A 24444-nucleotide genomic window follows, 5' to 3' on the forward strand; every position below is an offset into this window, starting at 1 on the left:
CATTTTGGGTCTATACTCATGCTGTGTTTACACCCAGGAACCCAAGGAACCATTTAATTGACCTGGCAACCATTTTCACACTAAGCACTGTTTAATATAAATTGCCAGTCATATCAAGTCATTTATAGTTAGAACATATGTTTTATTTTTAAAGGATTGGGAGATCCTGCTTGCTTTTATGTTGCTGTAATTTTTATTTTGAATGGACTGATGATGGCATTGTTCTTCATATATGGCACCTATTTAAGGTAAGTGTACTTAGGATCTGTTTGTGAGATATGTTTTACATAATTATGCATACTGGTTATAATATGCATAATAGTTAATTGTTAACTTACCCCTCAATTTTATAGCAATATTTCTAAGATATCTCTTTATAGTTTTACATTTTATATTTGCCTAGTTTTACCATTGGTGTGGCCAACCACACTGAAAATAGTTTTAAAGCTTAAACCAGGGTGGGAATACTCAGTGAATTTTTAAATATTCACAGGCATTAGGACATAAACAATTTGTATTGTGTGCATAAAATAGAATGGGAAAGACTACTCATTATCAAGTGATATGAATGGCCCTTGATCTTTGAATGTTAAAATTAGAAGTATTTTGTATTCTGATAGTTAATATCTGACCTGTTTTACTTCTCATATGAAAAGTATTCCTACAACCAAAAGAGTTGGAAATTTTTAAGAGTTTTTTGTGTTTTTCTTTTGACAGTTTGTCACATGATACACTGTTTGACCTATTTAACCTTGAGGGTCTCTTCAGACTTTTCCTGCTGCTTCCTGTTTCTTTGTAGTACAGAAATATGAGCATACTTACGTGATTTCCAACTCAGGATGATGAGTTCCAATTGCCATTACCCATTACCTTCTTTGCTTTGAAAGCACATTTCCTGTTTTGTACTTCAAAGATCTATTGTTTCCTTTTTGAGTGCTTCTTGATAAATATTTATTAACCAAGGAAGCTATTAGATCAATTTAAAATATATTTGCATATAGATTTAAGATATTTTGATGTTAATTATTTCTGACTTAGGCCTAAGAAATTTCATTATTTCATTGGGGAGCATGAAATGAAAATGCTTGACTAGAAGAGGATGTGAAAGATTTTGTTTTTGGAATAAGACATATATAGCAAGAGCTTTCCCAGAAGAATGTGGCAGCTGGGAAAGGAGGCCACCCTGAGAGGCCATGGCCAGCGTGGCCCAGACACAGTGAGCCAAAACGAGGACCCTCGGAGGATGTGTTCATTTTGCAATGCACATCTGTCTTGCAGACACTTTTATCACCTTTGGGAGATCAGATTTCAAGTGAAAGAAATTAAAACATGAAACACAGTGTAACTGCTAAATTGCTAGACTATAGTTATGTTACTTTTTAATTGAAGAATCTCTAAATACTTGTTAAAATATTAAAATACCCATTCACATTGCCTCCCCTACTACTTGTTCTAAACTTGACATGAATGGCTGAAGGTGCAGATCTGCTGAAGGGAGTATTGGTTTTGGTTTGGTTAGGGGTTCTTGGTGTTTGGGGGTATAACCTGGGCCTTCTTGTTCTTTGGGTCCACCTGTCCCTGGTAGGCAGTTTTCTCTCAATGTGTGGGATGCACATGGTTATTGAGTCAGTGTGCAAAGAGCCCACCATGTAGTCTTTTCAGACCATTTGGACTCAACGGTGTGGGCATGGAGCATAGGACACAAGTATACTGGTAGAAAATATGGAGACAATAGGAGAGGATTAGTGTTAGAATTCCAGAGGAATTTGTTCTGGATGGAGGAGCACTTGAACTTGACTTTTTAGAACTGGAGGAATTTGCACAGGTGGACATCCTTTCTAGGGGCAAGGCATCCCAGGGAGAGGCAAGGTGGCAGCTGGGTTGTGGAAAGCAGGTAAGCTGCTGCCAGGTGTGCTAGGATGTATGTTTTGGGGGCTGTGGTGGGTGATAACAGCTGGTACGGTGACTGCACTAGAGGAGGAGAAGCCAGGATGCCAGAGTGTTTAGATCTGTTCCAGAGCCCAAGAAGGAAATCAGACTTGACCAGTGGAGAGACAGGATTCAGGCTGGGCTGTGATCTCACAGGAACCTCACCTGCTCCCAGGTCAGATGGTATGTACCCAACACATCATTTGTTACATTGCAGGCTTTAAAAGTGAATTTAGTGGATTGGTTCCAGCGAGGTTCTGTTCATGAAAAAAGAATCTAAAAGTAAATAGTAGAGTATACTATATTTAATAAGCGTCAAAAAATTAGTTTGTTGTCTATGTGAGTGTCTTGCACACCTGTAATATACAATCTTATTTCACAGTTACAGCAGTCTGTGTAGTGCTTACAGTGGTGCAAGACAGTGACATACTTCAGCACTGGAGTCTTTCCAACAGCTGTCTCTGGTTCCCTTCCCAGGGGCCACGGCCACCCACTTCGGGGCTTTTGGGCCTGTCTCTATGGCTGGACCAGCCTCTAACCCTACCCTGATCTTTCCTAAAAGCTGCTTAGGGTCTGCCAGCTACCATTGAGCATCCGAACACTTCACTTTAGAGAACCCCGCGGTCTCACAGCATCACAGCTCCCTGAGTTCCGAGTTCTTGCCAGCACTACCTGTGCCCAGCTGAGCTGGTAATTCTTGGGCTAATGGGGCACTGTGGTCTCAGGAAACTGGGGCTTTTTTTTTTTTTTTTTTTTTTTTTTTGTTCTCTAAGGACAGAGCTCTAAATGGCACTGGTTCGTGATCCTGTGTATTTTATGTTGAATAAAATTTCTCTTTTCTGTCAATTTTTTAAATTGCTTTTCTAAATGTTCTCAACATGAAGTATTTGTAGAGGTTTATATTACTATTTGTCACTGTTTACATTCTCTTTGGTTGCTGTCTTAGTTACTTTTTACTCATTGCTGAGACAAAATACCTGATGCCCAAAGTTGGGAAAGGAAAGGAAAGGTTTATTTCTTACAGTTTTTGGAGGTTTCAATCCATACTCAGTTGGCTCCAAGGTAGGCTAGCAGAACAGGGTCACAGTTCATGGAGGTTGCAAACCCCAAGGCAGAAATCAAGAGAGAGACACACACCTTCTTCCTGTCATTACATTACATCCTGGCTCCACCCTTAGATGGATGTAGCACTGACACCGTCAATCCAAGCTAGACATTGAACCAATTACAAATGCACAGTGCAAACACATGAGGCCTGGGGGCCACCAACATAAATCATGACAGTTGCTTTAGTCACTCTCCTAATTTTATGGGTGGGATAAAGTTACAGACTTCTTAAAATATGAGTTAAAAATAAAGAGGAGGATAATCTAAAATTATGTTTAGACCTTTTTGAAATATAAATTGTACTATATGTTAAAAGTTGAGGTTTGTTTGGCAGATTAGGAGTTTGAAGGGCAGGTTAAGGATGTAATTTCTTTTTTCAACCCCAGCATCCTGTTTATTTTAAAATTATGCAACAATAAAAGTCCACTTCAAAGAAGTGAAACCATAAGGGGAAAATGGAAAAGAGGCACATGGTGAGCTGGGCCAGGCTGCCAAGCTCTGACGCAGGACGAAGGCAGCTGTGTTTTGCAAACACACCTATTCATGGTATAATTCTTTTTCTGAAATTCTCAGTCTTCATCATTTCTTTTAAATAGCCATTTTAAGTTATTTTTTACAGCAGTATTGTTAGTACATAGTGTCAGTTACTTATTTCATAAGGTAATCTCTTATTTCAAAGCAACAGATTGTTAGTGTCTGGAGACCAGTATCTTAAGTTTGGAACGTCCTCATAGTTGGGAAATTACTGTATATATATAGTATGTGAAATCTCTGATTGATAAATACCAGAAGATTTTGTTGTTGGGCCCCAGGGACAGATAAAAGACAGATAAAATGAACCTTTTGTTCTAGGCAGTTTAGTTTGATTTTAATGTTACTCCAGAGTTTGGGGTAACCTCTGTCTAGGTCATTGTGCATTACAGAGTAGCAACAGTAGACTGGATCACACATTTCACAATTAATATGTTACTCTTAAGCAATGGGGTGCTGGATATGTTTTATAGTTAGCTCTCTGGAAAAGATCTATATGTACATGAAGTGTAGTGAAACTTTTACTGATATGAAGGATGTGTGCAAATAACAAGATTTCTAAAGAGGATTTTTTTTCATTCAAAAAGATGTAGTACAGGAGAAATACTCTTGACTGGCTTGAATAAAAGAGGTGTGCAAACACGACTGGGACACAGAGGCTTGAGCAAACACAGAGAGGAAGCGAAGTGTTTGAGCTTCATAAAAACAAAGTGAGCACTGGAAAGCCCTCCAGCCACGGAGGCTATTGTGTTAGCTAGTTTTGCATTAGTGCAACACATGCCTAAGGCATTCAGCACAGGGTTCCTGGCCCTGGGTCAGGGTCACCAGGTCAGGGGCTCATGAAGTGGGGAATGCCGTGGAGCAAGATGCTTAACTCATGGTGGCCTGGAAGTGGGAAAACTGGAGGAAAGGGTGGGATCTTGTAATCCTGCTGAAGAGCTCTTTCCAGGGGCCCAGAGGTTCCCTTAGGCCATAGCTCATAAATAGCCACAGTCTTCCTGTAGCATCCAGGGTGGCCAGACCTTTGTCACCTAGCCCTTTGGAGCCATCCAGGGCTACACTGCAGTGTCTTCTTTCTGTGCTGTCTTACTCCCACTCCACTTCTTTCCTGTATCCCCTGCTTCTGTGATAGAGATATGTCTATATGCACCTGCGTGCCTGTGCATGCATATGTGTGTGTGTCTGCACGTGCAGCATATGCCCCTTCAGAAGTAGGTGCATGTGCTCCCAAGTTAGTTAGCTTTAGTCATTTGACCCAGCCTTGGACTTAGGAAGTAAAACTATTTGGAGGATATCTCTTACAGTAGACAGGAAGTTAGGACAGAATCTGCCCTGAAGTGGGGAAGTCATCGGGCGGGGCTTGATGTGCAGCTACTCCTCCTCTGATGCTCCTGTCTGTCCCCACTGGTGAAGCTGTTTACAGTCACTATACTGAAGTCTGGTGTCGTAGCTTCTCAATGACAGCTAGACCAGCCTCCTCCTCCATAACTCTGTCAGGGATGTGGCTGTCTGGCTCAGTGGTGCGTGTACCTACCAAGGAGGAGGCTGGCTCTGTCTCTGTGTACTTTTCCTCTTGAGTTTTCACATAGACGGTTGCTGCTTGCAGGGCAGAGTTCCCACAGCTGGTGTCATCACTTGGTTCCCCTCTCATCTTGTATGGTGTGCATTTGTCTCTCATTTTGGCAGTTTTCCTCATCTGTTCTGGCTTCCCATCATGGTAACAGTACCTGTGATACACCAGAAGACAGGTTTATATTGACTCAGTTCAGAAGTTCCAGTCCATGGCCCCTTGGTCTTATTGCTCTGGGCCTATGGTGAGACTGAGCACCACAGGGAACATGTGACCTGTTTATCTCACAGTGGCCTGAAGTAAGAGTGACAGCTAGGGCTAGTGTCTTAACATCTCCCAGGGGTGCTAACTTCTTTCCAGGAGCCCCATCATCCAGTGATCCTGCCCTCCCAGGAATACCCCAGGCTGGTGACCAGACTCTCAACATGTGGCCTGGGTAACACTGAAGATACGAACCATAGCACCAGCTCCTAAGAATTCCCATTTTGGTTTGTGTCTAGATGTCCTCCAAAACCTCATGCAGAAGACATAGATGGATTTTAAGTGTGTGAGGTGCAATGCTAGGATTAAGGGTGCTAGGATTAAGGGTAAGTAATTATTAAATCGCTGACTGATTTGGCACTGCCCTGATTCCAGTAGCCTGGGTTCAATATAAAAGACAGAAAGTAGCTTGTCTTGTCCCTTTCTTGCTCGTTCTGCTACCAGACGGCTGATGGAAATGATGCCAGTAAAGATCAGGCGTAGGAGATTTCTTTGGGAAAGGACAAGTGCATCTGCTGTTGGACACCAGAACACGTGTGTGATGGCTTGGTAGAAAGTTTGTCTGTTTTTCTCATGCCAGAAATTTGCATAAGACAAAGATTAAGGGTGGTGGACTAATTAATCTTGCAGAAGAAATTGCAAGGCAGTGGCATTGCTACTGTTGGGGGCTTTTTATGCCAGATTTATGTTGAGAATCAAGAACAAAGAGCCCAGCAGGATGATTTAAAATGTTGTGAGTTTGATCAGAATGGAAGCTGCAGTAAAGTTGTGGCCTGCAAAGATGGCACAGAGGAGATATTATTTGCTGAAAAGACTAGCAAGAAAAAGCCAAGTATTTAAGAACAAGACAACAGAAAAATGGCTTGAGGACATTCCAAGAACCAGCAGAACTCAGCCTTTTTAGCTTCAGACCTGCAGAGGTGAAAGATTTTGGTTTGAGAAGAGAGACCCAGAGCACCATGTTCCAGAATGGTGACAGCCTAGGGAATTTGTTCCTTAGGATTGGGTTCAGAGTTCTCAGCAATCCAGACAGTTGACCCCTACAACTGAAAGAGAAGAAAACTTGGCTACTGTTCCAGCTGGTGTCATATGTTGGCACTGTCCCCATGGTGCTGGTTTTAGACACATGCAGAATGTAAGAGTTACGGGGTCAGGAAGGCTTCCATGCAGATTTCAGAACACCCGGGAGCCCAGGCAGTGTGCCTCAGAGAGCAATGTGTGAAGCTGTGACTATAAAGCCAAAGGTGCAGTGTAGACCCCAGAGGCTTGGAGAAGACAGAAATGTGGATCAAATGAGGAAAACTGCAAGGAAGAAGCAGAGCCACCCCAAAAGAGAAGCCATGGGAGCTACAAGTACCAGAAGTGCTGGAGGGGCAGAACCAGCCAAGCCCGTGGAGTTCACATCTTGCCACAGATTGCCTTGGATACTACACATGGAACTATAGGACTTAATGTTTGCCCTGGTAGATTTTGGACTTGCTTTAATCTCATTCCTTTGTGTTCATTTGTACCTTTTGGAATGGAAATGTTTATCTTCTGCCACTGAGTGTTGAAAGTGTTTTAACTTCCTTTTCATTTGTAAAGGGGCTCACAGCTAAGAGTTTGCCCACCATGAACTGGTTTTTTTTTTAGAACACTTTCCTTAAGAGTTTTGAAAGCCTTCTCTTGTCCTGCTTGAGGCACTGCTGTCAAGACATTCCTGTTCTTCGTGTTCCTCTGAGAACTAAACCTTTGGATGGCACTGTCCCCATGGTGCTGTCCTTTGCTTCCTAGATGACTGGAAGATTGCAGGTTCTTCTCTTCGTTGTGAAATTGCATGCCAGTGTGCTTCCATTTATTTTGGACATTTGCTGTGTTTGTTCAGTTTTGTAAGTTACGGCTTTAGTTTCTGAGAAATTTTCTTAAGCTATTTTTTCATTTACTTCATTCTCCTTTTTTCTAAAACTTATTATTTCGGTGATACATTTGTTAGTCTTCAGGTGTTTACGTCTCTTTCAGTTTTAATCTTTTTGGCTTTGTTGTATTTTCTAGGAATTCCATCACTCTTATTTTTCCAACCCTTTTGTGGCATTTTTCATTTTTATTATTATGCTTTTGATTTCTAAGAATTACTTGTTCAGTGAATATTTTTTAAAGTAGTATTTTCATTTCATGAACTCATCTCTTAGTTATAAATGATTTTTTTCCTTCCCCGAGATTCTGGGTGTCTCCCTGCTCTTTGATCTTCTGGTGTTAGAGATGTTTTAGACCTCTGGCAACCTAGGCTGCTCTAGTTAAAAGCAGTGCTGTTCAGGCTCTATATTGAGCGTTGGACTTCTTACTATTAAGTGTTCATATAATCTGAGTAAATAGTACCAGAAAAATTTAAAGTGACTGCTAGTTCTTTGGTTTACCTTTATATTTAAAAGAAAATATATTGTAATAAATTCCTCTTGAGCTTGAAATGAGGAGCTGAAGTGTTTTTATCAGGAAAGATCAGGGTCCCTATAAGAGGTGACTGGGTAAGGGGAGAAGACTTACAGGAGCACACATCTCCTATCTGAGAACAAGAGTGTTTGCAGAATGCCTAAGAGAGACCTTGCCATAAGGGAATACTTTTTTGATAGAATGAAATTAATTAATTAATTATGGAAAGACACTTAGCTCATGGTTGTTGTATGGAAAACACAATGAAAATAAGTCACCTGTCATATAAGCTTAGCTAACATTTGCCAGTGTAGAAAATCCGAACTTTCCCCCGTGAATATTCTGATTTTTCCTGCAGGTTATTTTTGTTTTAAAGAAATACATGTTCAACTCATTACGTGCGAGCCTCTAGTTTAGGCTCTTTATAATCATAAATTCAGTGAATCCTGAACTAATCTCAGGCTAGGATTTGAACACAGTCCAGCCTCCTTAATGTCTACTCTGATAGCTGTAAAGGCATCATAAATGTTCTTTTTTGCAGACATTAAAATATCTACAGCTTTAGTTAATTTGTATGAAAGATCATGAGTAATGAAGAAAAGACTTTATTCCATTTCCAAAGATGGTAGTGTTCATGTTTTAGTAAGAAGTTTTACCTGAGGTGTTTGCATCTTAAGTGGCACTTCTGAGATCTCATCTTACGACTTACCCTCCTGTTGAAGGTACAGACAGCTTTCCTAAGGGTTGTAGCCCAGGCTTCCGCTGCTCTCACCGAAGTACTTTACATTGTCTAGCTCAGATGGACACTGGCAGGTCTATTCAATCTAATATTTTCATTTAACCAGGATGTCTTTTGGCTCTAGATTTTACTATCACACATGAGATTTTTATAATCACTCTAATACTTTCCTCATCAGTTAATTTTTCTTGGAATCACTTTGACATTTTCACTACTGTAAAAACTGGAGTGAAAGTAACAGACGGCGCTGTTTCTGTTTCCTTGAGTGTCTGTTTTCTCGATGGCGCCTTCCCCCAGTTTGGCATTTGCCATCTGCAATTGTGCCCGTGCTCCAGTCTTCTGGATGGTTTGGCAGTGGTTGGTTCAGTCTGTTTTTGGAAAGTACCTTTTCCAGTGGGTTTCAAGCCAAGGTTAATAAAATTTACTTTTTAAATTCTTTTTGGTGGTAGTAAGAATTCTGTTTTAATATTATCTGGAACACTTCTATGTTCCTCATAGTCATTTATCTAACAAATGTTGGTGTTTCTTCAAATGAGTTTATGGAACAACTTTTCTTTTATTAATGTTCAATACAAGGGAGTGTATTACTTATTGCAAGTTAGCGTATCCTTTATCCGAAGTGGTTGGGAAAAGAAATATTTTGGATTTTGTGCTGTCCTCTTCCTCGTCTGCCTCTTTGTCTTGAAGGATCACACTCTTGGCTGGTTCCCAAGCCAGAGCTCATGGAGGTCCTTGTAAACATATGCATCTTGCGTATTTGTACTTTGCGGCTTTCTGGATTGTGTTTTCGCTTAAATGTTAGAGGACATTGTTCCATGCCCTCCAAGGCAAAGCGCGGCTTTTCGGAAGCCTGGCGCTGGTGTGCCCTTAGCTTCTCCTGTCTGGCAACCCGGGTTCATCCTTTTCTCCTTGTTGCCCTAAGGGTTGCAATGTCCTAGGTGAGGTTTCAGCCTTTCTGAGGGAGCTCCGGGCCCCACCTGCCTGGGTGCCCATAGTCTTCAGTTTGTAGGAATGCTTTTCGTAATCCTATTTTTAGATGACTTTTTCTTCTTCATTTTTTCTCTCTTCTTCTTCTCAAAGTCCTTTTGTTTGGAAATGGGAAATTTGGGGTTAAAATATGATTTTTTAAATCTTATTTTCTCCTCTACTTCGCTGTTACATTTTATCGCCCCTTCTGTGAGGCTTCCCACTTTCTGAAGGTTGTGGTTGAGGTTGAAACCTCTGCCCCTTTACGTGGTGCCCCCGTTACCTGCTCCCCAAGGGCATTTGGCTCTGTGTCCACTGTGGAGCATCCCGCAGCCTGGTGATCCAGCCAGGTAGGCATTTGTATTTGGAAAGGAGAAGCTCTTCCTCTTCTGTGCTGATGGGAGGGTGAGCAGGACTTCCCAGTGGGCAAGTTTGCTTAGCAGTGAACCCAGCAAAGCAGCTTCCCTGGGAGCTTTTCCTTGTGCAGCCTCCTGAGGCTGCACCTGCTGCCAGCACACAGGGAGAGAGCCAGGGGACACTTCCCATTCTCAGCCACCTGGGACCCTGTATGTGCTCATTGAGGCAGCCTCCAGAGCGCGCCCTCTCCTGTCCCCTCTCTCTCATGAGAACCTAGGCACTTAATACTTTCGAGCTCTTTTTATTTCTTGCATTGAATCAAGTTCTTGCCAACTCACTGAGCAGCCCAACCTGGCCTCCAGCTTGTGATTGTCCTGCCTCAGCCTCCTGGAATGCTGGGTTTTTAGTCGCACTACATACCTACCCCCTAGCACAGAGATGGCTTTTACTGAGAACTTTAATGATCTATTTGTGGACCTGCCCACATTTTGCCTGCTACCCAGTATCCCCGTGGCCACTCTAGTCTGCCCCATCTCCTTGCTACCTTGTGAGCGTGTCCCTTCCTCCTGTCTCCTTGGCTCCCCTCTGTTCCTCACCATAGATAAGTAGTGCCTGCTGGTCCTTCCACAGTGGTGACAGCCAGCAGAGCTGCGCGCCTCCCACACACAGCCAGCCTCCTGTGGAGCAAGATGGATGCTGCTGCTTCTCATTTTCTGAGCTTCGCTGTTATCTTCTCTGGTCTTGGAGCTCGGAATGGCTCCTCTGAGATTGAGAACATATTTTTTTTACAACTCTTATTTGCAGATTTGTTACAGTAGCCTGCAAACCAGTCTGTCTGTGAACCCCTTTTTAGTCTTGCTTCATGTCTGCCCCCCATCACCCCCGTAGAGCATAACCTCATGAGTTATGGCTGTGCTTTTTTAGCCTCTGGCAGATACTATTAGCTTTTTTTTCCCCAGGAATTTCTACTTCCTCACTTATTTGAAGTAAAAATTGAATTTATTGTCTTTTATGTCTGTTTTACTCCCATTATTTTATCTGGGTTTTTCCCCCTCTTTTTTGTTTTAAATCAAGCATTTCCTGTTTATTCAGACTTCTTTTTTTCTTTTAGGGGTTCTAAAGACATCTCAGATAGCCTGTGAATTACACTGTCTCCAACTTTTCCAGCTACGTGTTTTGAATGTTCTGTTCACTTGGCCTGCCACCATATCTTAACCAAACCCATTTGGTCTAACAGTTGTACATGAATATTTAAAGTGTCAGTGTTTCTCTTTCATATGCATAAGTTGATGGACGGACGGTATTGGTTGAAAATATTGGCACCTGTTCTCCAAAACCTGCCCCCTGTTACGTCCTCGCTGGCAGAGCAGGTTACTTTTGGCCATACTGAGGTCCACGTCTGACCCCTGCGAGATGGCCTTGAATTCCTTCTGTCCCCCCCCAGGCCACCTGCTTGTTGCAGCTCTGATGACCATCAGAACAGTCTGAATCAATGGTAGTTGCTTTTTTTCTCTCCAAATGTTGGGTTTTGAGTGTTTCATCATTCTTTTACAAGTAGAGCTCAAGTCTGGATGATGAATGAAGCCTGTCAAGATTGGGTGATTGATCCGAATCTTTACAACTCCAGCAGGAGGAAAGAAAAAGGGTGTAAAATTATTAAGAATCAGAATAGAAAGTACTTTTAAGCTCTAAAAAGACTTAAAAATTTTTACATCTTTAAATTTTATTAAAAAATTGTGTTTTTAACTTCAGGTTTTATATCTCTCCATTTCATGTTTAAGGAAATTGGCGCTCAGAGTTGTGTGATTTGTGTGAGTAACTGCAGCGAGTGTTCAGCAAGTGTAAGGATGTGAAATCTGTGCGCTCAGCTCTCAGACTCTCTGATAGTTGGCAGTCCTGTTGCTGAAGGACCTTCTTAACCACTAGGGAATGCTAACGTATCAGCTGATCAGCTGTCCTGGAAAAACAAATATTAAAACAAGTTTGAGCATTGTGATTATTGCATCTTTCTTTTTAGCAAAATTAAATGACTTTTGATGTAGCTCAGGATCAGGATGGGAGAGAGTTCAATGCTAGGGACTCTACTTTTGATTTATTGCAAATTCAGTCACTAAGTAGTAATGGCAATTCAGAGTAGTGCCTTATAGAAAAGCAAACTCATTTTTCCCTGGAGTTGTAGGGTGTAAAAAAGGGTGCCAGAAAATCTGCCCCCACCATTAGTGAGGTGAAACCTGTCAGTGTAGGTTCCTAAAAGAAGCTGGAACAGTGCTTGTGTTTTGGTGGCCGGGGTGGGGGCTCTGGGGAAGTCCTCTGGGGAAGTCCTCCCCAGCTGGCAGGATGAAGTCTGAGATTGGGTCAGAAAACTTTATCCTGGGCTCTTCTGATTCTCTTCCTTCTGCCATTTACAACATTAAAGTTATAAAATTTTGCTTCTGCTTTCCTTTTGTTCTAGAAAAAATTTTAAAGAGAATTTTATATTGCATTCTCAAAATTGTTTTCATCTTTCTTGTGTTGTAGATTGTCCTTGCAATTGGTGTCCTTGCAATTGCTCCCGGGTCATTTAAAGAAACACATGTCTTTCTGTGCAAAGTACTGTGTATTTTCACAAAATCAATTTTGTTATCTCCTTCAAATTTTTGATTTATTCTCTTTAGCTTACATGTTCTTCCAAATTCTGAAAGTGTTAAAATACTCCACCATGATTGGATTTTATCATTTTCTCTGTAAGTGTAGAAGGTATTTGACTACTGTATTGCTTGTTTATATATTTTTTTAATCTAAGAGATACAATAAAAAGTAAATAGATGAAGAGAGAGATAGTATACAACTGAATGGGCAAATCACTATTCTAAAAATGAGATCCTTTCTAAATTATGTCATTCTGATCAGAAACTCAACAGTTTTTTATTTTTATTTTTGAAGAGGTGACTTGTTAAGGAAAGTAAGTTGATAAGAATTACCTAAAAACTGTTTTAAGAATTAGAATGGTTGAGGGTAGGAAGTCTTCTTTATCATGTGTTAAAATTGCCAACCTGCTACAGTATATAAATAATGCATGATATGAAAAATACAGAATCAAGCTGACTATAATAGAACAGATCCTAGCATTGTAAGAAAGTAATATATATTATAGGCTGAATTTCATGTCGCTGGGAAAGGGAATGTTTACTTGATATAATGTTAGCATAATTGGCTATTTCAAAGAGAACAAGTTAGGGTTTTGCTGATGAGAGATCTAAGTAGACAATGCCACTGAACTAGAATTTTAGAAGGCAGTATGAATGCGAGAAGGGGAAGACTTTCACAGACCTAGCAAGAAGTGAGGGAAGATATAAAAGGAAATATCGACATTCCTAACTTCATAACATTAACAACATCCTTCCTGGCAGGATATACCATAAAGTATTTCAAAATACTTTGTCACACATGTGACACCTAAGATGTGGTACTCCCAGTCTTTAAATAGGGAAGTGGGTAATCTAGTAGTAAAACAGACACAGAGGACAGGAACAGGCAGTTCACAGAGGGAAATGTGGGACAGCAGGACCAAACGCACCTCTAACAAGATGCTTGGAGGAGCAGGCAGGTGCAATGGTCCAGACAGGAGTGAAAAGAAAGTCTGTGCCTGTGCTGGGAGGATGCACAGTGTAAGCACCTGGGGTGCTGTGTCCACTGGGCCAGGGTAGCTTCCTGTTCCATGGTCCTGTGGGGACCGTGGCGTCTCTCGCCTTTGTCCTCTGAGAACACAAGGGTACCAGTATTGCATGAATGAGGGTTTCTACCTTTTACAAAATTATAGCAAGAGATTGAGTCTAATAGGGAAAGGGCTGAACAAATTGCATATGGTGGTAGTGCACAGTATTTGATGTTTATTAAAAGAATGACTTAGGTTACATGTATTGATTAGGAAAAAGCTTCGTGATTAGAAAAAGAACAGGTTTCACAGGAATGTGCATGGTACACTCCCATTAGAAGCCTATTCTGTGTGGCTATAGAGAAGGACGTGGGAGGTGGACACAGAGGGTCCTAGATGGACTTGGGTGACTAGGATGGAGGGCAGGAAGACATCAACATTACTTGTTTTGAATAGGAAATACTGTTCTTTTTGTGTTGTCCAAAAAACCTCAGAATAGTAAAATTTATTATAATTAAAAACCCTTAGCTATCTTAAGCCTTCTCATGTCTGTTTCCTTCTGTAAAATAAGCATCTTTCTATTCGCCAGTGCTGGTGCACTTTAATTTCCAGGGAGAAACCGGAGAGGCCTGTGTCCTGTTCGTTCCCCCTGGGTGAGGCGGGCGTGGGTTCCTTGCTCTTCCGTTGAAGGTGCTCTGGATGCCTCCTGGAGGACTCTGTGCCCCTGCCTGTCCAACTCCCCCCACTCTTTCCCCTTATTCCTGTGACCCATTCTCCTGGCCACTTTCCAGCCCATATCCAGAGTTTCTGTTTCTCTTCTGTTTTGCTCGTGCCCATCCTGTGTCAGCTGATGGAGGGAAATCACACAGCCCTCTAGTTAGAGACCCGGAATGTTAGTGGTCACTTCCCACCTCACCTGCCCCCTGAAAGATGGCTCATGACCCTGTGGGCCCCTTGCCCTGTCTCTCCTTACGGGCCCGTGGTATTTCGGCCTTCAGCCCTCTCTTGGTGCTCCTGTCCTTCTGAGCAGAAAGTGGCTGTGCCTGCCCCATATGGAAAATGGAAACCACCAAGGACACACAGCTCTCCCCTCCTCTGCCCTCAGGGATGTGCTCACAGTGCAGCCCCTCCCTGCCATCACCTTTATCCCCAAGAGCAAGCACTGAGACCTGGGAGCCTGAGCAGGCCGGGCCTGTGCACTGCCCAGTCCTCACTTTGTCATGGGCGCACTTGCAGGTGACAGGTGTGGGGGGTGATCCTGGAGTAGATACTGAGAAAGCAGCAAGTGTTCAATCGAGGAATAACCTCGAGGGATACGAAGGAAAGCAAAGTTGCAGCCAACTGGAATCAGCCTGCATCCTCTTCCCAGGTGTCCAGGGCAGGGCGGGGAGGTGTTCCCTCTTCCCAGAGAAGATGAAGGTGTCCTTCCCAGGCTGCCAGCACTTTGAAGCCTGATTGCCATACTTTGATATTTATGTGCTGTGCCACTTTTCTGAAAGCAAATAAAAAATGAAAGCTTATCTGTAAACAGTGCTTCCCTTGTGTGTTCTATAGAAAACTGGCTTGCGGTCTGGCTTGGGGAGTAGTGAGTGAGTTAGTGTGCGGACACGTGGTGCACATTTATTTGTAAGCGTGGGCAGGAGTGTGGTGCTGTCCACCTTATGACCCTTTCAGAGCCCCCTTCCGCACTTTTAAGGAAAACAGTGCAAGAGAAATAAAAGAGACACAAGTCAGTAATACCTGATGCTTTCCAGAATTGCAGCCAGGCTGCAGACACTTGGTGAGGGCTGCAGGACTTTCCCCTTCCCTTTCTGTTGGCTGGTCTGGGAGTGCACATTTTGAAAACAGCCGACGATTGTTTTAAAGATAAAATGATTTTTGGCTAATGATACTTTGGAGGAAATAAACTGTATAGGAGAATTCTGCATTTGTGGAAGGCCACCATACCGTGTCCCTTTAAGGTTCTGTTGGGACCAACCTGGGCTTCACTGTACTGTTCTCCAGTCCCATTTCCTTGTCCTCTTCTTTTTTCCAGCGGCAGCCGATTGGGAGGCCTCGTAACGGTGTCATGCTTCTTTTTCAATCATGGAGAGGTAGGTGCTCGAAATATTTTCAAAACTTTTCCTGGAAACACAGTTTATCCTTTAATTGCTTTTAAATTGTATCTGGTAGCATTCTTTAAACGTTTATTATTTTGACCTATATTTGGGTGCTAGCATTTATTTTCACTTAACTTTTCATGACTGTTTCAAGACCATTTTTTCTCTCATGGAATGCAGTTGGTACTGATTTCAGAAAATAATGAATCTGTGATAAATTTTTACATAATTTTAAAACTAGGAAATCTCATCTTTTAGGAATAGCACAATTTTTTTAAAAAGTATGATTTGGGAGATTGAACCCAAGGTCTCTGTACTATGCTACATTCTTAGCCCCTTTTTTGTGTATTTCGAAATTGGGTCTCATTAGGTCACTAAGTTGCCCAGGCTGGGCTTGAACTTGGGGTCCTCCTGCTCATCCTCCAAGAGTGCTTGGATTAGAGGTATGCACTACCCCACCCAGCCACAGATAATATACTTTAAAGTACTCTTTGCAGGATTTTTTTTTATACCTATAGATTTATACATGTTTAAAGGCTTTCTAAAGACAACAGTGTTACCATGTTCATGGATTTATATCCAGACTGCTGGGCCCAGATCCTGACTACCATTCGGTGGCTGTCTGACCTGAGCTGTCATATTTATCTCTTGATGCCTCAGTTATCTCTTTGAAAGTGGAATCTTGAGAACTATCACAGAGATAAGTTTTATGAAATTGTTAGTTTGAATTTTATTTCATTTGTTAGTATTTTTAGTCATTCAGTTCAGATTAAAATCTAATATAAAGTGCCCATTAATTCGTTCCTTTAGTTAGCTGTAAGTGGATTTCTATGAATGTATCTCAGTCTATATTTCTTTCTTAGGAAGTTTAGTATGAGGTAGGGTTGGGGATGGATCATTGGAAAGGTCAGCTTGCTTCCTGTGAATTCATCCTTTCTTCCATTTATACCCCGTGACCACAGTATTTACATATGTGCATATTTTAAAGCTCCTGAGAGTAAGCCATCATATGCAAACAGTGCTTTTTAACTTTTTAAAAATCAGCAAGTCCCTGTGGATAGTCATCTGGAACACACTTAGGATTTAGAATCACAGCAACACATGGGTAGAGGGCCTTGTGGGTCAGAGCAGAGAAGCCCGAGGTGACCCGTATGGTGTGAGTTAGGGTGCAGAGAGGAGAGAGTGCTTTGGCTTCTCCTGCCCGTGGAGACTGTGTGGACTGTGGGACATTGTGAAGTGTGGACGCTCTGAGCATGACCTAAGACACGGGAAAGAAGGGCTCAATAATGGGAGAAAGGAGCATTGTGTGCTGACAGTAAGATGCTGGAGGAAAGGCTCCCTGAACACTTTGGAGCCAAGGCATAGTCAGAAAGGCTACTGTGTGTGAAGCACAGAGGTCCGTTTGTGTTGCCCGCAGTGCACGCTGCAGTGGTTAGTTCTGATCTTATGTTTTTCTTAGAATTTTGATAGTCATGTAGCCTGAGCATCACTTCTTTCAAAGTCTTTTTAGTTTTTAACAATGGGATTCAGACAGTTCAGCTGATTTTTCAGCCTGACAGATTTTCTTTTTTGTATTTTTCAGCTACTTGGTCTTTTAAAGAATGTTAGATAGTACTTTCTTAGGAAATGGTAAACTAAATAGAATTAGAATTTTTGTTTTACTGAAATAGCCAAGTAATTTATTGTATTTATATGTGAACTGTAGCTTTAGGGTAAAAAAAGGACCTTTTAGTGTAGTGACATACAGTAAAATTTAGAGCATATTTTTAAGCAAAATTTGATAAGAAAATAAATTACTAGAAATTTATCATTTTAAATGTATTTTAGCTTTCAGATTATGATTTTTTAATTTTTTTCTTATCTTTAAAAATATTATGTAATGTATATAATGTTTTATGAGGGGAAACATCTGTTCTGATAATATATTTTCATGTATGTAGTGAGTTTTTTTGCATGGCTTTGTTCACTAGACTTGCTATTGGTTACTGACTGGCACCTTACTTTTTTAGGAGAGAAATTTTAATCACCTGAGTGAATGCTTTAATGTGTCCCCAGAAGAGCTATGGATTGTACTTGCTCCTGTTTCCTTTATTGATTTGCACTGTATTGGATCTAAGAGGTCATGGAATACCTTTTAAAATTTTGTTTTTCCTTAGAAAGATTTAGAAGGAAACACCATGCATTAACAAAAGAACTGTAAAATGGTGTAGCAGTAATGGATGAATCAAATTGTTTAAAACAGAAAATTAATACTTTCCAGTTAGAACCGGGAAGCACTTGCTATCAGAACTGATGACACTGAGGCTGTGGCAAACAGTCCTACAGACCTGGTCACTTTCCACGACACTTTACTGAGTGTCTTCAGCACGGCCAAGATACCAGCCAGTGGTTCACTCTGCCTTTGCATGATTCCTTGGTGCTAGATATGTGTAGCGTGAGATGATGAGGGGGTTTGTTTTTTGCTTTATTTATTTTGTGGGGCTGTCATGTGAACCCTAAACCTTTAAACTAAACTATGCCCTCCGATCTTTTTGAAAATTTTTTATTTTAAGACAGTGTTGCTTAGGTACTGAGTTGTCCATGGTGAGATTAAATTTGAGATTCTCCTGCCTCAGCCTCCTAAAGGGTTGAGATTACCCATGTATGGGGGTCTTACCATGTTTATTGAAAAGTAGTTAGCTGAGAAGATAGAAAACCTAATTGTTCTCCAATTTTGTATGTCAGAAATTCTCATGAAATTGGATCATTTAGCTTTTTCATAATGATATTTTAAACATTCACATATATGTAGATAAGCACATGTGGAGAAGTTTGTTTTTAAAGTTTATTCTCTTTTCCTTCCCCTTTGCTGCTTTCTTTCCTTGTGTCTTTTTCCCTGCTTTCCTGTGTGAGTATTTTGCATTTGACACGCATTCTGGGTCTCTAGCTGTTGGGCTCAGTTGCGGTGATGTGCACTGTGTGCTGGGTGCGTCTCCATGTCGGGGGTCCCTGGTCCGGTGGGCATGGGTGAGGACAGTCTCCTAAGGTAGGCGAGTGACGGCTGATGAGAGCAGGGAGGTGATCCTGGAGCACAGAGAGACAGTGAGTGGTGTGAGCTGGAGGGGCAGGTGTTGTCGTCCTCTTAGGACGACAAAGGAGGTTCCTTTGGAGCAGAGGGGAAGCAGCTAGAGCACTAGAGCATCATAGTGACATCATCAACATGACTTTCATATCATTTTGTAAAACTGTGTGTGCACGATATATTTATTTAGGCTATTAATTGGTATTTGTGGATTTAGGAGCTTACATTAAGTTTATAGAAACTCTAAAATTAAAAAGAAAGTACATTCACAGTGTCTTAGAAAACCAGCCTACAGCACAGCACCCCTTGTGCCCTGGCCCTGGTCGATGGCTAGTTTTGTTGCCCATTATGGCCCAGGCTTCCTTTTCCTTCTCTGTGTTTTGCTTCTGCTCTGCTGGCCTTCCTTCAGTTCTTGGAAAGAGCCCCCCCCCCCATTCCATCCCCCTAAATATCTTTTCCCACATCATTAAGGCTGAGGGTCTGGATTCCTGCCGGAGTGCTGCAATTTGAATTCCTGTTACTTTACTTGGAATGTAAGTAGAGATCACTTGGCCCCTTGGCTAAGTCTCCAGCATTGCATTGATCCGTTTGAGGTGATCTCTGTGATGTTACCCATATTTGAGCTGGGAGTTAATGTGTTATGGAGAAGTTCCTTTAGAAATGCCTTGCCAATTAAAAGAATTCCAAGTCTGACTTTGAACAAAGAATTGGACAAAACAAGCGCCAAACAGTGTCAGAATGTTTATTTAAAAAGTTAGAGGTGAAGGGGGGTAAGCAAGAAACTAGATCTGCAGAGGGAACTTGGGCAGAACAAGTGAAAAAAGGTAAAAGCAAGAAGTACATCCTGTGTCTGAGCAGGGAATACTTGGCCAGTCACAATAGCAAGCTCCCAAGTCGTCAGTCTGCTGTGAGGCCATCCACATCTCATAGGAATTTGTGATAAGTTCTACATAGGGGCTGCTGGCGTTGTCCTGGGATCTAGTCACTGACCTGTGCGGCCATTGTCCCAGACAGCTTTGCTATACCACACCCTGTCTCCTATCTCAGATTCCTTTTGAGCTTAAGTTCATCCCACTCAGCATTCAAGTCCAGCGGGCCCAGAAACCTAAGCACTGCAGGAGATTGTAAAATCTGTTTCCTCCTCTCCCCTGCTGCTCCTTGCTCTGCTGGCTCCCAGCTTGTGTCTTAAGAAAATCTGTTTCCCACTGGTTCCAGCCAGAACTTTCTCTCTGCCACAGATCCACACCTCAGTTGGTGCGTGTCCCATGTGTGAAGACAGAGCCAGCAGGTGGTGTGCTTTTGAGCTGTGCCAGTTCCGTGGTGAATCTCAGACTAAAAAGCAGTACAACAAGAGTGCTTATTTCTGTGGCTTTTTTCTCCCTCCAACTTTCTATTTTGAAAAATTGTAAGCCTACAGAAAAGTTTTAGGTTTGTATTCACTTGTGAGTTTAGTATCTTGCCACATGTACTTCCTCTGTCTTGTACACACACCTAATCCACAGTTACTTTTCTGGTCATTGAAAATGAGTCACAGACTGTGACATGTCACCCAGTCCCTTAGTATAAATTTCCTAAAGCAAGAACATACTTGCATAATCCCCATAGACTTTTATCATACTCAAGGAATTTGACGCTCATAGTACCTTTGTTTGACTGTTCTTATTATTTTTTGAGACTAGATCTTGCATTGTAGTTCCTTGCATTGTAGTTCAGACTAGCTTTGAACTTAGAGCGATGTTCCTATCTCAGCCTCCCAAGTGCTGGGATTACAGGCATGTGCCACCAAGCCCAGCTACAGTAGCATTTTAGTATAGTTCATATTCAGATTTCTACATTTATCCCAATAAATCCCTTTTATCCTCTCATTTTGAAGTTTAATTTGAGACTACTTATTTTCGGGAGCTGTCACTTTATGTCTGGGACAGTTTGTCTACAGCAGTTCCTCCTCCTGTTCTCTGTGCCCCTTCTTGTGTCATTGACATTTTTGAGGAATCCAGGCCCATTATTTGTGGAGGCCCCTTAGTCACAGAAGTGGCATCCAGACCGGGCATTGCTGTGGAGAATGTGACATCGGTGACATCACACCTTGTTCATTGTCGCTCCTTTGGGGGTGTGTAGTGAGACCATTTTCTCCAGTGTTGAATTTACCGCATCTATTTGATTTGGTGGATGTCAGGTTTAGCTGCTGTAAAGGTGCCTTTTTCCTTTGAAAAAGTGGTTGTGGGTTGGTACTCTTGAGTATCCTGTTCCCTTGTAACATTTTACCAGGAGATCGCGGCACCAAGGCGCTTGCCTGAGTCAGTCACCACATTGGCCATCCCAAGTGGCAGTTTCCTCACCCTTGCATTTTACCTACATTAATAATTGCTGTTTTTATAAAGACAGATCTCCTTTGCCATTTTCTTTTTACTATTGCTATACATGGCATGGGCTCCTTTTGTTCTTTACAATCCATTTACATCATAATTCCTCTTGATATTCATAAATCTGTCCAGTAGGAGCACTCCTTTAAAATGATACATAATCTTCACACATTAAAATGGGTATCTCTTTAACTGTCCAGCTCCGCAGAGTTCACACGCATACACAGTCATGTAGCCATGACCCAGATCAAGAGACCGACTGTTGTATTGTTTTTTTCCCATTCTTTAATTCTGATAAATAATGTTAAATTTAATCATCACAGCTAGTTTTCAGTGCACAGCTCTGTGCTTTTAAATATATTTACAATGGCATGCGACCACCGTCCATCTCCCAAACTCTTCATCTTGTAGGAGTGAAACTCTGCCCTCTTGAAACCATGACTACACCTGCTTCCCAACCCTGGCCACCATCATTCTGCTGTCCTTCTTTTAAAAACAGTTTTTTCTACCAGTACATATTTGTAGTATGTCACGTTCATGTTCAGGATTTGTATGTCTCTAAGTTATCTGTATAATGTTTTTTTATTCCCCTTCCCTTCTGCTCCTTCCTCTCCTCCTCCCTCCGTCTCTGGAGCCCCTCATTCACAGAAGATCTATTTCTATTATGTATCTTTTATTTTGTCTTTTAAAAGTTATTTATACTTTAGATTTCTCATATATGAGAAGTTTTGTGATATTTAACGTTCTACATCTTATGCATTTCATTAGCACTATGGACTGAAAATTGTATCCATTTTCCTACAAGTGACTGGAGTTTACCCTTCTTACTGGCATAGTACTAGTGTTCCATCTTGGGTAAATAACACATTTTCTTCATCCATTCATCTGTTGATGGACATAAGGGCTGCTGCCAAGATTTAGCAACTATGAATTATGCTGCTCTATATATGGGGATGCATGAAGACACCGACTATACTGGCCTTCGGCAGGGTCTCCCTCCTTGTCTCACAAGTGCTCAGCACTTTCCTGTTCTTTGTCACTGTAGATAGATTTTTTTCTGTTCGGGGGCTTTGTATAAATGGAATAATGCTTTCTAATGTCTGGCTTCTTTTGACATGTGTATGCAGTGTTTATGTAGTTTTCCAAAGTGCTTCTTATCGTTTCTTACTCCCACTAGTGGTACCCAGGAAGTCCAATTTCTTCCACATTCCTGTCAGTGCTTGCCCTCTTAATTTTAGTAATTCTGATGAGAAACTGCTACTTGCATTTTTGCAGTTTGGGTTTGTAATTGCTTGGTGAATGCTACCGGAGAGAACTTTGTATGCTACATAGCGGATATCCCCTAAGGTGCTCAGGTAACTTAGTGCCATCACCAAACAGACCACCTTCCCCATGAAGCTATGGTGATATTTTGTCATCCGGAAGATGACTATACAGGGCTGATTGAGAAATGCAGAGTGTGTTTAACTCTTAAAAGATATTGCAGTAAAAGACACTTTGCTATGAATCCTCCTCAAAAGTCCTTCCCCTTGCTTCAAACACACTTATCTCATCATTCTTGCCACTTTCTAGAGAGTTCTGAAGTCTTCTTTCATGAGTGTGGTATTGTATAAATACAGCGAACACTGCTGCCAAGTGCCATCCAGTGGAAAGGCAGGCTGCTCAAAACATGTCCCTGAGTTCTTATCCCCTTATTCCCTGGATCTGGCCTCATGTGACTTCCAACTCTTCCCTAAAGTCACAATGACATGAAAGGGAAAACGTTTTGAATCGATTCAGAACATCAAGGCAGCACAACTAAAGACCCACTTCTAGAACCACTCAGCAAGGACGATGGGACATTTTTTTAAGGCAAGGGAGACTATTTTGAAGTATATTCATAGCAATGTATCTTTTACTAAAATGATTTTTTTAAAAAATTTAAGCACTTCCCTATGCTTTTGATCCCAGGTAGTACATTTCTAAGTTTGTTTCTAGCCTTTCCATCCTGGTGTATTAGTCTTTCTTACCTTTAAGGCAGTATCATACTGTGTTAAATATTGTGGCTTTGTAGGTTTGCTCTCTTGATGGTGGAAGTCTCCTGCTGTTGCTGTGGCTATTCTGGTCTTTGGGTCTCCATGTAAATTTTAGGATCAGCCTGTCACTGCTGCTTCCTTTCTCCATTCATGCACAGCTTGTACACAGTTTTAACTGTGATTACTTTGCAACTCTAAGTCAATTTAGAGAGAGCTGACACCTTAAACATACTGAGTCTTCCAGTCTGTCAGCATATCTGTGTTTCATTTCTCTTTATGGAGATCACAGTCTCCCTAATGTCCCTCATATCTTCTGTTGGTGAATTCCTTAATTCTTCTGATACTTTCCTTTAGCTTTGTTGTGGCAAACAAAGCATTCCAAGATGACCTTGTTCTCTCTTTTCCCCAGATACAGAATCAGCTGTTGTCCAAGGAATCCTGGATCCTATTAGTAGAAATGTTATTTATGGCCACAGTCTGGATACCGTATTTCCTTCATTTCTGTGTGCCAGGAATTCTGTACTCATCTAGATGTGGGGAGGGGAGGATATCGGAAATTGAACTTGAACTTTGCACTTGGCCAGGCAGGTTCTGTGCCTCTAGCTATATCCCTGGCCCCTCTTCTAGATCTTTTGAAACACGTCACAGACTGTTGTGGCCAGCAAGCTCACTACGGAGTATAAATCCCCAAAGAAATGAGCCATTACGCCAAAGAGACACCTGCATTTGCACTACTTACAGTAGCCAGGATAGAGGTCAAGCAGGCTGTCCGTGGGCTCGGTGGAGGACAGACAAGGAAAAGGTAGTGTATCCGCGGTGCGCAGCCTGATGCCGCCTGTGTGTGTTTCTCAGGACTGTTTCTCACTCCCAGCTTTGCTCTTCAAGGAAAGTCTGGTTTCATAATGCCATTTAAAGTATGTGTGAGAAGTGCCTCTCCTTGCATTTGTAAATAGCTGCCTTTGCTTGATATGTCCTAAAGCAGATTTAGCAAGTAGGTCACACATCTGAATGTTCTCTTTCCAGTGCACCCGTGTGATGTGGACGCCACCTCTCCGAGAAAGCTTCTCATACCCATTCCTTGTGCTTCAGATGTTGCTTGTGACTCATATTCTCAGGTAACTTTCACTTATTCTTAAATGATGCACAGTTTCTTAAGTTTCTATACTGAAACAAATAAACACCGTCAAGATGATCTCCTTCTATGGAACTAGTATAAAGGTATTTTAAGATGAACACTTACCAGTGCTTGGCACCAAGGCCATTTCGTCCATCTGCCTCCAGCCTTCTTGCTTTTTGCTTACTGGTTCACACCAACCACTCCAGGAGCGTAAACCTACCCTTACATCTCCATCTCTGCTGCCCCAGATCTTTTCTGTTGTGTTGTGGCCAGAGAGAGAGGCAGGGAC

General features: G+C 41.7%; 1 protein-coding gene and 1 long non-coding RNA gene across 5 annotated transcripts in view; one reads left to right on the forward strand and one right to left on the reverse strand.

Annotated features, from left to right (window-relative positions):
• Positions 1 to 24444, forward strand: part of Dpy19l1 (dpy-19 like C-mannosyltransferase 1) — a 95174-nt gene that overhangs the window by 23926 nt on the left and 46804 nt on the right. For all 3 annotated transcript variants that reach the window (XM_063233852.1, XM_063233850.1, XM_063233851.1), the window contains exons 6-8: positions 155 to 248; positions 15536 to 15593; positions 24062 to 24153. In XM_063233852.1, coding sequence (XP_063089922.1) covers positions 155 to 248; positions 15536 to 15593; positions 24062 to 24153 — 244 coding nt within the window. The remainder of the gene's footprint in view (positions 1 to 154; positions 249 to 15535; positions 15594 to 24061; positions 24154 to 24444) is intronic.
• On the reverse strand, positions 13621 to 24066 carry LOC134472454 (uncharacterized). 2 transcript variants are annotated; one of them, XR_010042271.1, is made up of 3 exons: positions 23778 to 24066; positions 15479 to 15624; positions 13621 to 14992 (listed from the first exon to the last, which is right to left on the reverse strand). It is a non-coding gene; the product is annotated as an uncharacterized LOC134472454 (long non-coding RNA). The 2 variants fall into 2 exon arrangements; XR_010042270.1 differs by having other exon boundaries at positions 15241 to 15624.

Source organism: Cavia porcellus, unplaced genomic scaffold (genome assembly GCF_034190915.1).
Source record: "Cavia porcellus strain 051 isolate PalLab524CR breed Dunkin Hartley unplaced genomic scaffold, mCavPor4.1 scaffold_23, whole genome shotgun sequence".
Lineage (NCBI taxonomy): Eukaryota > Metazoa > Chordata > Mammalia > Rodentia > Caviidae > Cavia > Cavia porcellus.